Raw genomic sequence first — 12,926 nt, 5'->3', positions numbered from 1 at the left:
AGACCGAACCGCTGAGGGAGGCGCTCTGCTCCACTGTATGCAAATACGGCCCTGCAGCAGGAGGTGGGAGGGCTCAGGGGGAGGTGCTGATAGAAAGCTCTACCTGGTTGCTCTTAAAACAGTGTGGTGTGTGGTTCTCCTGTCTGTGTGTGTGTGTGTGTGTGTGTGTAATCTGCACTTAATCATACCCGTCCTTGGCCTTTAATAAAGAGTTTTGATGTCAGTTTCCATTGTCATGATTTGCTGTCAGGGATGGACAGAATTGAAGCTTTGCTGACACCTGTAGAAAACACAGCAGGTGGAGTCAAGGTGTGCTGCTGAATCTGAAGCAGCCACTAGGGGGAGACAAACGGCCACTAATGATACAGACAGAGAAAAGTGATCTGTTGCTGGTTTGAGATCAGTCACAGGAAACAGCACAATAACACATAGGCTACATTTACCCAGTGGTGGAAGAAGTACAAAAGTATTAGCACCAGTAATTAACATCACTAGCTAACATTAAATGTAAAAATAGTCATTATGCAGAATGGCCCATTTCAGAATGATATGTATTATTATTAGATTATAGATTAATGTACATATCACTTTAATGTTACAGCTGGTAAAGGTGCTGCATACTGTTCATATCTGTGTGTCTGACATATAATGTAGAGACTGTATTCATATCATACCTCCAGCTGTTTATTCTGCATATAATATCTGCTATTAATGTTACTTTTATACTTTACCTGCACTGCCTATTGTAACTGCTGCACATGCTCATACTGTAACTTATTCATATCTACCCCTCACTGTTATTTATATATTGCATCTATACATGTGTACATTACTCTGCACTTTACTGTTTTTGCAATATATATATTAAATTTACAATAGCCATTATTAATGACATTGGTTACACCTGTGATTTTCTCTATGATAAATCAAAATGTCTGTCATGAAATAGCCATTTTGGAGACTGGAGCTCACACACGTGGTAATTTAAAATAATAACGTCCGTGTGTGTTCGTGTTTAAACACTACTCTCGCGATGTCCAGCGAGAACAGGCAACGTAATTTCAGATTCCATCGAGGAAGCGCCTTTGATTAACGGACATAATAATGGCTGCTAGTCAACAACTCCGTTGTTTTCTGCGCTGTCCAGTCGACATTGGAGGGTCACCGATGTTTCAGTCGTCGCTCTGAAGCCGCCATTACTTCCGGTGAGAGAAAATAAGGCAGAGACAACACTGTTGTTCAAACGTCGTCATTCGCCAGCTGTTCGGCATCTTCTTGTCCTCCAGCGCCGACTGGTTCCGCTAGCTTTTGCGGGGAGACCCTATTAGCTGCCACCAAACTACACTCAAAAAATTGATAATTGAACGACGCTGCGCTTCTCTTTCGACGTATCTAAATGCACTCGGCTTAAGACATTTTACGAATATATATCAGCCATTCCTCAATTCGGAATGAGTTCAAATACACCAAGCAGTACCTGTTCTAGTAAAAATGTTTATTTTATGACTGTCTGCTCTGTGTGTCCTCCCTTCCCAAAACGCACATGAACGAACGAATTGCATGGAAATAAATGTTCTTTGATGATTCAGATATTTGCTGAATTTACCATGATAACATCTGAAAATTCAAGGCACCACACAGTGATATACCTGTTACCATCAAGACCTTAAAATGCCGAATGTATGAATGGAGTTTTGCGAGTACGTGGCTGCGGCCTCGTGTGTAAAACTGCCAGAATTCGTTAAATCTGTCTACTGTAAATTATTTTTATTTTTGCGATGCGATTGTACTAAACTATTAATAATTCTAACTGGATAAACAACATGCTGGTTATATGGAGGTCGCACCTCGTTTAGTTCACCAATGCTAAGCAGCCAAAAATCATCTGCCATCTATTTCAAAACACTAACCTCATCTCTCTATATATCCACACATATTTGCCACCGTTCAGGGTGGTGTCTGTGTGTATGTATGCACGTATGTGTATTTCACAGAAAGTATTTCTGATCTGGTGTGTGTAATCTTGTATTCCTTAATTTTGAAGTGAAATTATATAAAATGTTCGAGCTAAGATTCATTTGCTTGACACAGTCGTATTCAGAAAAAGCACGTAGCTTCTAATTACATACATCATTTAATTGCAATAAGTCTACTGTGTAACTGCTAGGCTTGCTCGATCATCCCCACAAGACAAAATATAAGCCTTTATTTTGAGGTAAACGTCTGGTGTGTCAGTGATGCAGCGCCCCCGCTGCTGCTGCAGCAGGAGTTATGTAATCCAGCCTGTCTGCCATCATCCACTGGAATAATCCTGCAGTCACCAGTTGGTTAGAACAGAGGACAAGCTCCCTTTGTCTTACATGTCCACTTATATCTTTTTTTTCTCTTTATCTCTTTAACACCCCGGCTATATGTTTATTTAAGCCTATAAAAATTTAGTTGAACCCATCTTTAACCCTGCCAGTCAATACATTACATTACATTACAAATCCACAAGAGAGCAAGCATTGTTTAAAACCACAGATTTATATTTTTTAGTGGAAATGTTAAAGTTTGCAAATATTCCAAAATGAGTGATGTATATGAGTTTAACATTTTTACCATATATAAGTTATCTTATTGTTTCGTTGTGTGTTGAAACAGGTTGATAAAGAATAAAATATTCTCATGCAGTTTGTAAAAAGTTATTTTCTTCTAACAGATGAAGGGGAAATGTAACTATTATGTGTTTCACAGGCTATCTACAAATCTGCCAAACATTTTACTTTCTTTAAGAATATTGTCACCATATGTTATATTTAGATTAAATATAAAAAGTGTTGGTGAGAAATTAAGTTTCAAAGACAAAATGTCAAAAGAGTGAAAGCATGTTAGTCAGTGAAGTAAATTGGATGAGAATGTCACACTGTTGATCTTTGACCTCTGCTGTCTCCTTTTTAGTTGCTTCCCTGGCCTCGCTGCTTACCCACAATGCATTGCCAGAGGGTTTTGTGTGTCTCAGACAGACCAATGTAACTGTTGCCGCTGCCGCTTCACCAGCCAGTCCACATCACAGCAAAGCAGCAGGAAGGTAGTAGCCTGTTCACCAGCTGTCTTTATGTCTTTATCTCTTCTAGAGTTCTAGAGTCTTTTGTTCTATTACTTCTGTATATTGATTAATTAAAGCAGAAACCTCTCTGTCTTTTTTTTCCAGGTTCTGTCCTGGTTGATCTTCTTCATTGTCTTACTGAAATCATGTCTGGGTCAAGGGACTTACCAGGTGAGTATTTCTTGCAGCAGAAGTCATAACGTTTTGTCGTGGGGCTCTTTTTCATGGTTTGGACTAGGCCAGTTAGTTGCAATGAAGGGAAATCCTAATGTCACAGAATATAACAATATTTTAGACAATAGTGCGCTCTTAACTTTGTGGCAACAGTCACACAGACAACGCCCCCTTGCCCAAAGCCAGCTCCTTTTTAAAGACGTGGTTTTCCCACCCAACGGCATCCAACAACTTTGGGATGAACTGGAACGCCGACTGCGAGCCAGACCCCATCACCCACCATCAGTTGGACCACACTAATGCTGTTGTGGGAGGAAATCCCTGCAGCCAGGCTCCAAAATCTGGTGGAAAGCCTGAAACCAGAAGAGTGGATGCTGTTTTAGCAGCAGATTAATGTCCATAGATTTGGAATTTACATGTTCAGAAATCACATATGGATATGATATTTGGGTGTCCACATACTTTTGGCCCTGGAGTGTACAATCTGATGGCTCAATATTCAAAATCAAGCACCGCCTCAGTTTTCTTCATCTTTCTGAGACATTGATTTCAATTGGTTTTTGCCTCACCAGCGCATCTTTTCACTAAACCTTCAATATGTTTTCTGTGAGTTTGAACTTGAACCAGACAGAGAAAATACTGACTAGCATGTTGCGTCACACATAACAGGGGATTACACTGATTGTTTTGTCTCTCACACCCGACCAGTCTGAGTGGATTAGAATCCCACACGATCACACATTCATACTGTGAGTCACACTGAATCACACATTGTTTCGCAGTATCTATTAATATCTGTTACTACTGGCTCTTTAAAGTCCCACGGCAGCAGTAGCAGGCATTTCACAACAGCAAACCAATATGCATTAAAACATTTATAACTCTACTAATGCAGCATGTTCCAAACTAGGCATTTATTTTCATTTACTCCAGACATGTTAAAGGAGAAGATTTTTCTTCTTGTCAACAGATTTCATTAGAAGACCAAAACAAAATGTGTTAGTGCCTCTCTGAATACTTAATGACTTCACTATCTTTTCTGACACTCAACCCCAAGAACATATGTTCCTATTGAAGATGTAAAATGTCTTTGTTTCATTGTTGGTTTTGGTCTTTTCATGGAATTTTTTGACAATAAGAAAAATATGGAATATCGACAACCTTAGCCATGAAAATATTTCCACAAATAGTTTAATGAATGAATGAAAACAGCTTTAAAAAGCCGTCATTACTACTGTGCAGCTCGGAGTGAAACGCTGTTGTTTGTGTCCGCAGCCATAGAGGGCTCCGGGATGGGAATGAAGCTTCCCATCGGGATGACCCGACGGGCCCTCAGCTACGACGACAACCTGGAGGCCCCCATGTCCACGCCCCCCCATGACATCAGCATCAACAACCTGTGGAGACGACCCATCATACCAGACAGGAAGTTCACACACCTGGCTGAGGTGAGGGCCTCCACAACACACACACACACACACACAGCTGCTCTCGTGAAGAGGAGGAGTGTGATACAGTGTGTAGATGATGATGATGATGATGATGATGATGATGATGATGTTGGTGTGTGTGTGTTTTTTCCACCAGGAGGATGACAGTGGTGCAGTGAGTCAGTCCACAGGGCCAGGTTGCGCCCCCTCCAGGTCACCAAGTGTAGTGAAAGCGAAGGCCTCCTCTGTCATCATGAATTCTCTCATCACCAGTATGTTACAGTCTGTTAATGATATTCTATATTTATAGTTCCAAAGCTGAGAAATGAATAATTTCTGTGTTCAGTTCAGAGAAAAAAATGTTGTAGTTCAAGTCAAATCAAGCTGGTTAACTATGAAGTTATGAATTCATATTCATTTTTATCTGCCTTGCTAATGTTACAGTAATACTCTACACACAGTCTATTGTTCAAACATGAATGGTGACAAGTTCAGAATAAAAACATCCATAGATGTTCTACTTTTGAGCCAAATAGAGTTCTGTGAGATGAAACACTTTATTTACTTATTTTGAATCTTTTTTAGATTCTGTGGATATTTGGTACCTTTTTTATTTACATGAAAACTTCTCTCCACCAGAATCACCGGGATTCAGGATGCCCACAACCTTCTAAGGCTTTGAATGTTTGGTATTTTAAAGATAAATTGTCACTTTAAACTATTGTGTGTGTCCCTCTCAGAGCAGACTCAGGACAGTATGTACAAGTTTGAGCAGAGAGCGGGGCTCACTGACACCAGCTACACTCCCCACAAAGGCCTCACTGCTGAGGAGACAAGACACCACCACCGCATCCCCGAATCCCTCCAGGTAAGATACTTTAACACACAGACCACATATGTTTATTAGCGGGCGTTCAGACAGAAGGATCCATTTATTAGAACATGTTTTCATTTTACACCCAACTGAGTGATCTGCCATTGTTGTTATTATCGTTACTATGTAGCTGTTGCTATGTAGCTGTTGCTATGTGTGGCATCACTTGTTGTGATTGTCTATTGTTTCACTGATTGATATGGTTTTTCAAATGACATGTGAATTAATCATCAATACTCTCACAATGAAGTAAAAACCAAAATGGAGACAGCAAAACCAGAGATATCGTCTTTTTTTATCCCACGCATTCTTCTTCGTTGTCAAAACCTGGCAATTACCCACAATTCAACTGAACTGCCAACAGTTCAGTCAGAGAGTCGTGTCTGTTACGCTAGTAACGGCTAATGTAGCCTCGAGCATCTAAGCCTCTAAACCTGTGAACGTCCCCTTTTTGAAAAAGGTGTTAAATCTAACACACGTGTAAGATTTTACTTTAGACTGAAGCCTGCTTTGTTGTTGCTGTTCAGAAACTGCAGATCCAGAGCATGGAGGCCAGAGAAGAGTGGCACAACTCCTCCGCCCAGTCCACTCCATCCAACACACCACACAGCTCCCCAAAACAACAACGCAGGTACAAACACACACACATGCACACTGAGTATTCACTGTCCTGTGGTCTAAATCCTGTTTAAGAGTCTGTCCATCCTGAAAATCTATAACCTGGTCAAGTTTACACACGTTTGTGTGTTTTGTGCAGGTCCTGGTTCAGCAGTACAAGTTCAGAGGTCAGCATTAGCTCCAACAGCAGTGTGGACATGGGAGACACGGCAGCGGCAGGAGGAGGAGGAGGTGTGGTCGAACGGTGGGGTGTGTTTGGGCCGCGGCCCGCCGTCCACAAGTCGACCTCTGACCTGGGATCAGACCCTACTGCAGGTGAACAGTATCGCCTCGTTGTGAAACACTAAATGTTGACAAAGTGCTTGAGCGTTGGTTTGTTGTGTGTCAACAAAGCCACAGAAGGGTCCCCTGCGTCTCACGCCTAAAAGAGCCACGCTGTAGATCTGTAGAAGTTCAAGGATTTTGATTAGTGGTTTCCAAATTTCCAAAGCATCTTTTTAACTAAACAAACAACAAAGAGCCGATAACAGGCCAAAGAAATCCCTTCACTGCTTCTGTTTGTTCAGGCAGAAACAGAAAGTTGGTGAAAGGTGGTTTAGTTTTATAAAGTCCAGGATTTGGGTTAATGGGCGAACAAATGACCTTCAGACTGACGGTAAACACGGACCAGAGGTTTGAGCTGGCAGCCCTGTGAGTCTGTTCACTTATTGGCTCTTTTTGATAGTGAAGCAAAGTTTTTCTGCATCCCAGTGATTATAAAAGTCAGATAGGACAAGTTGAGATTTATATCATTGACAGCTGCTGAGAAACAACATTTAGATTTTCACATGTGGGACGATTCAGTCTGTTTGGAAACTATCAAAATCTTTTTTCCAGGATGACTTTGGGTAGGTGACTGGAGGAAAGTAATGGTTTGCGTGGAGTTTAGACTTTTCTCAGTTTATGGAAAACGGCAATGTGTAACTTGAGAAGTTGTTCATCTCTCAGCTGAAAAAAGGTTTATGGACTGTTCAACAGACCACATAACTACCTGATATCATTTGATTCACATGAATGTGTTTAATTGGATAGACATTTGTAATGAGGCTGCTGCAGTAAAGTCAGACTAACTTCCCTCGTGGTGCTCTTCACCGATAATCCACTTTAATGTTCATCATTAGCAGGAATGCCTTATTCGAAGTAGAATGCACAGAGACGTAAACATTGGTTTTAAGGTTTGTGAATCAATGTAAAAAGAGTTTATTTGAACAGGCATTAGTATAAGAGACACTGCTGCCCTCAAACTAAACATGAATGTGTTGGTTCAATTCTGCCTCAAGTCAGGCAGCTAAAATAAGATTTAAAGGATTTTCTTAGTTGTCTTTTCAAATTCAAAGGCCAGATACAACATTACCAAAGTACTGTATGAATATTGACTTAACCTTTAAGTATATTCAGAAAAACTGTTGAGAAATGTTGCTGTCTCAACTGAAAAAAATAGCAGAAAGAGTAAGCAAGTAAAACTTTATATAAACTAGGGTTCAAAGTTTCAAAAAGACAATAAAAAGCATTTGAATACATATTTCAATCTAAGACGAGCAAGGAATTGTTAAAGAATAAGAACAAATCAGGGCAAGGAAAATGTGTGTGATTGAATTCATTAAAATGTGTCCATTTGTAAAATGGACACATTTTAATGAATTCAATCTGATTTTTGATAGCAATTTTTAAAACATTTATGAACATTTCTTTGCACCAATTACATTCATATACACAATGTTTCCAACTGTAATCTGACTGTGGTCTCATCTCGTTATCTCTGTATCGAGTTATACCTACATTTGACACACAAACAACCAAACGCTCACTTTCACTGTGTTCGTCCTCCGTTATGATAAACATGGTGATGAAGTAACCGCAGGTGTCCTCAGTGCTGACTGGGTCACTGTGCACACTTCATGTTAAACTGTCAGAACATTGAACTTTTGTCAGCGCGTTGAACCATCCGATAATGCGCGATGAGCAAGACCGCATTCAGGAGCACCAGCCTCCAACAGCACCCACACAGACACACCATCCATATCGCTTACTTAAATACACTGAATACACCTGCAAACAAATTCTTAAGAGTTGGAATGAAGTAAGTAGATTTGTGTAAATAGTAAAAGTGTTTGATAAAGCTGGATGAATGTTAAATCATAGAGAGTTACTGAGGTAGTCTACAGACTGCAGTAACGAGCTGTAAACAAATCATCCATGGTGGAGGTGAAAACATCAGAGATGCAGTCAGAAATCTTATGTCAATAAACAGCTTGCAAGCTGTCTTTGTTATTTAATCCTTTGAGCTTTATGTAATTTCTTTGCCAAAATATGAGGAATTCTTTTCTTTTCTCTTTTCCCAGCAGGCTTTGCTCTGCAGGCGTACCGCGGGGCCCACAAGCCCACCCCCATGGAGTTAATGAAGTCACAGTCCACGAGGTTGGCTGACAGCCCCGCCGCTCAGGCGGTGGCCCCTCCCAAAATGGAGATTCCCACGGTGGAGGGTCGACGGCAGGGAGCGCGACCACACAAGCTCAAACCCAGAGACATGAACGTCCTGACGCCCTCTGGCTTCTAAGAGGACGTCTGTCAAAGCTGCGCGTCACTCAGACGATGAAGGTCTCATGAAATGACAACCTCTCTGTTGTCATCTTGTCTGCACATACTGTTACACAATCTATCGTTACTTTAAACATGTTTCATTGCTTTCAAATGTCAAACTTTCTTATGTTAAGATCTTGCACCCGGGATGAAACTTCCATCCAGTAATGGGAGCAAAGATTTTGGATTAAGAGTCCTGCAGGTTGGCTTTTGTCCCTAAAGGAGAAATCTGTTTTATTACAACTTGGTCTCATTTTTGTAGTTCGTGTACATTATTCCTGTTCGTAATGATAACACTGTACTCAACAAGGAAATCACTGACATCTGTGATCGCGCCAGCATTGCTAAAAAGAAGTCCGACGGGGTTGTAAACAAACCCCCAGGGTAAACATCCGTCACAGTTTAATTAAAAACTTTGACCTACCGTAATTACTGTAGTTGTGCACTGATGGTTTTCTTGCCAAATAAGGGATTATTACTGACATTTCAGGCGTGCTAACTCTCAGTTTTTCCGGCAAATAAAGTGGGAATCTGGCTAAACTGTCGGCTTGTTGACAACCTGGATGATCATCTGACCGATCGTTTGTTCTTGTCCCACCCGACTTTTATTGTATCTCTGTCAGCGTTTTCCCAGATGTCAAATTACTTTGACGGCCAAAACCACAAAAATAAGACCCAAGCTCTACTTTAAACTAACTGTAGCAGCATATGCACAGGTTTGAATGATCCTCCTCAGTAACACTCAGTTTTGGAGGAGTCTTTTTCATGTGAAACCTTTTGAACCAACCTAAAAGCCATTTCATGGGACCTTTTGAACAGCAGCTCCAGCATTCAGATAACCACTGTACTGTCCACCATCTTCACCATTGAAACACTTTTGGATAAAGAAAAAAATTTGACATTTCCCATCGCCACTGCTTTGAGGCATTTACTGTGTTGCTTGGCTGTAAAATCATGCTCTCTTATCCGTCACCCTTTAACTGTTACATCTAGCTGCAGCATGAATCAACCGCTGATAACCTGGAGGGCCTCTGACTTGAGAACTTTGTCCAGCTGAGGGTGAAGATGATGATGATCCCCTGTAAATGCACTTTATCCCCCACTCTTCCCACCAGGGAGACTAGCTCTATTATTCGCCCTCCAGGATGCAAATGAATGCGTGAAAACTTCCTCTGTTTCTGTGTTGATAAGTCTTTACATCCTGTCTGTCTCTTGTCTTCTTCAAGGGACATTTCATGAAGCAGGTTGGGAAAAATAAGTCTAACAAATTCCTTAAGTGTAGTTTAATATGAATCAAACCAACAGAACAAAACAAAATTGTAAAAATGTTGTCTCAGGAAAATTTGGCAGGCTCCTGCTCACTGAAACGTTCCACTTATTTGTTTTGCGTTACACTTTTTTTGAGATGTTTTAATGTATAGATTAAGATTTTTTTTATCTACTACTGTAGCAACATATTTTGTTCCTTTACCTGGTGTGTGTAAAAATCAGAGCTACATGTGACCAAGACTCACACACAGTTTCAAGGTTTTCAGATTATTGGATTCAATCAAAACAGAAGAATTTAAAGAACCGAAAAGAAGAAGAGTCTCTAAAGCCTCTTTTAGTTTTCAGTGTCTGATCCTCTGTTTTTTTTTTTTTTATCAAATATGAATGAATCCTGTTTCTGATGAGTTTTGGTGCATAACTGTTGACTGAAGAGACTGCTGCTGTGCACACCGGCCACATCCCGCAGAAACCTTGTGTCACTCAGAAAAAGAAAAAGCTTTTCTCAGACACACTTTAGCTTTTGACATTTAAAGATGAATGCAGCCGTGCAAAGAAACATTGTGCACCCCTGAGAAAACATGTCGCCTCACAATAACAGAAAAATGACTGAAATGCATGGGTTTTATTTTAGAAACTGCTGCAGGTTTTCAGTGGTTTGTCTCGCTACAGAGGTGTCAAACATTTCTACAGTGCTGACTTACTGCTAATAAATGGCATTTTATACAAGGTTTCTGCAAGATGATGTGTGTAGTTTAACTGTTAAATGAATTGTAGCACCTGGCTGATTGTTGTTGTTATTATTGCACTTTTATTATTTAGTGGAAACACTGTTTTCCAGTAATAGATTTCATGCAAAATTAGGAAGAGCTTTTCTGTTTTAGGGGGTGAAAATTTCAAATCCAAGTCATTTGTCACCTATCAACACACCTGTCATTTGTACTTTTTAACCTGCGTGAACGATCCTAAAGCTGGACACGGAAGAAAACACACTCTGTTGTCAGCAGCTGTACGTATTAAATGAATATGACTGTTTCTGCTCTGTTAAAGTTTGTTATGTTTCATGGGTTACTGTGTTCACAAGTGCTCCGTGTTTAAAAGTGTGACGCTGTTCCCTTTAAATCTCTCCCTGACTGAAGTACCACACCTGAATCTCCTCTGTCTGGTAGTGTGACTCTATAGTACAGACTGAATTACAGTGTGTCTCTGTTCATCTGTTCAACGTTTTTCCAGTTGATGGTTAACAGATATTTTCCGTGATTTATAGTCTCTGTACAGTTTATTTTTCTTTGCCAAAACACTTTGGAATTTGAGAATAAATGTTACATTCTCATCAGAAAAACAAGATTGAGTGCTTCATTATATTTGGTATGAAAAAACAACAGATTCTGCATTGCATCTCTGCTGTTTATTGCTGTATAAATATTCTCTGTGGATCTGTAGTCATTTATTTCAACCTCTAGAGGGCCTCAGTTCCCCATCCAGTAAACACACTTCTCGTCTTAGGTTTAAGACCTTAAGAACTGTTTCTACAATGATGGCATCTGATTGGCTGATATTGGCTTGTTGCTCCTCCTTCATCAGTCAGAGAGGAGCTTCCTGTCGGTCCTAAATCCTGAGAAGTCACATTTAATAGAATTTGGACTGAAATCAGTCATATTATATTTTTCATCATGAGTAATCCAGCTAAAATGTAATAATATAGTCAACCAGCCCCACTGGACACATGCATGTTCAAAACAAAACAAATACACTGAAAAGATTCACTGATTAAATGATCCGTGGAAAGAGGAGTTAAAGTTTATTCGAGTGAACAGGAATTCTGGGATCTTTATGTTTGAGAGGGTCATTGTACACTTTCAGTCATTGTGATGCCGGCCACTCAAACTGTAAAAACAAAAACATCTTCACCCAGTCAATAGGAATTCCTGCACAGCAAGTCAGTCTAGTTCCTGAAGAAACAAGGCATTTAGTATAGCATCCAGTCAATATCTTATTATTAGAGAGACAAACAGTGTGATAGCCAGTGAGAAAACATCCAGTTGACTCAGATATCTTGTTCTTAAATTAAACTAGATTGCTCCACTACCATTTGATTCATTTGTTTTTTTAAATTTCCAGCAAGTCCCTCCATTTATCAGCGCAAAGACAACAGGACAAAATGCTGCGTTCAGTTCACAGCCAGATTTCAGGGATTCCCAGTGGCTTTGGTCTTGAGCTGTGAAAAACCACAGAAACTTGATCTCCAGCTTATATTAGATGACCACTTTGTATAAGTAGGATCTGCTAGATCACTTGCAGCAAATGTATATTGGGGTAATAAATATGTTAAAAAGGACTAGTGTTTACAGTGTCTGCTGCCTTGATGAAATGAATCAGGCAGATCTTCGACAGCTCAGGGTTGAAAAAATCTTGCCTGAATTTCCCACTTGGAATTCAAACTCGAAGGGCTGTCCTTTCCATTTATGTGATATAAACTCAAAAACTTCACCTCTCTGACATCTTGACCTTGTCGTGAACTGTCCCAGATGCTACGACATTAAACATGAAGCATGTTAGATTTTATCGTAGCCGAAAACAGGTTGCGCTTGTTGTTGGAGTATCTTGACGATCTGTCTGAGACAGTCTCAGCAGTACCCAATACGATTGTCAAGAAAAGGGGTCGGGGAAGGAGGGAGGCAGCAAACACTCCAAAACAATATAACATTTCTTCAAAGAAGGCAAAGATCAGTACTAGAGTTCCCTGTGTTATGTGGACACAATGGATGGACTGATTGACTGGCTCTGAGCTGGAAATTCGGCATCATGCACTCCAGTCACAGTACTCTCCAACTGCAATAATCTTGTAATCAATAAA

At 40.2% G+C, this 12,926-nt stretch overlaps 1 protein-coding gene across 2 annotated transcripts; it reads left to right on the top strand.

Moving 5' to 3' along the window:
• The first annotated feature begins 1,126 nt into the window (after positions 1 to 1,126).
• Positions 1,127 to 8,971, top strand: LOC139295590 (putative monooxygenase p33MONOX). Of its 2 annotated transcripts, none has more exons than XM_070917799.1 (9): positions 1,127 to 1,205; positions 2,941 to 3,070; positions 3,194 to 3,259; positions 4,538 to 4,710; positions 4,850 to 4,964; positions 5,433 to 5,560; positions 6,094 to 6,197; positions 6,324 to 6,499; positions 8,569 to 8,971. In XM_070917799.1, exons 3-9 carry the CDS (start codon positions 3,235 to 3,237, stop codon positions 8,778 to 8,780), a joined length of 933 nt encoding a protein of 310 aa, XP_070773900.1. In that variant the 5' UTR covers positions 1,127 to 1,205; positions 2,941 to 3,070; positions 3,194 to 3,234; the 3' UTR covers positions 8,781 to 8,971. The 2 variants fall into 2 exon arrangements, with proteins under 2 accessions (XP_070773900.1, XP_070773901.1); XM_070917800.1 differs by having other exon boundaries at positions 8,566 to 8,971.
• Positions 8,972 to 12,926: the final 3,955 nt, after the last annotated feature.

Source organism: Enoplosus armatus, chromosome 13 (genome assembly GCF_043641665.1).
Source record: "Enoplosus armatus isolate fEnoArm2 chromosome 13, fEnoArm2.hap1, whole genome shotgun sequence".
Lineage (NCBI taxonomy): Eukaryota > Metazoa > Chordata > Actinopteri > Centrarchiformes > Enoplosidae > Enoplosus > Enoplosus armatus.
Note: the sequence above shows the minus strand (reverse complement) of the source record. Positions and strands in the feature narration are given on the sequence as shown.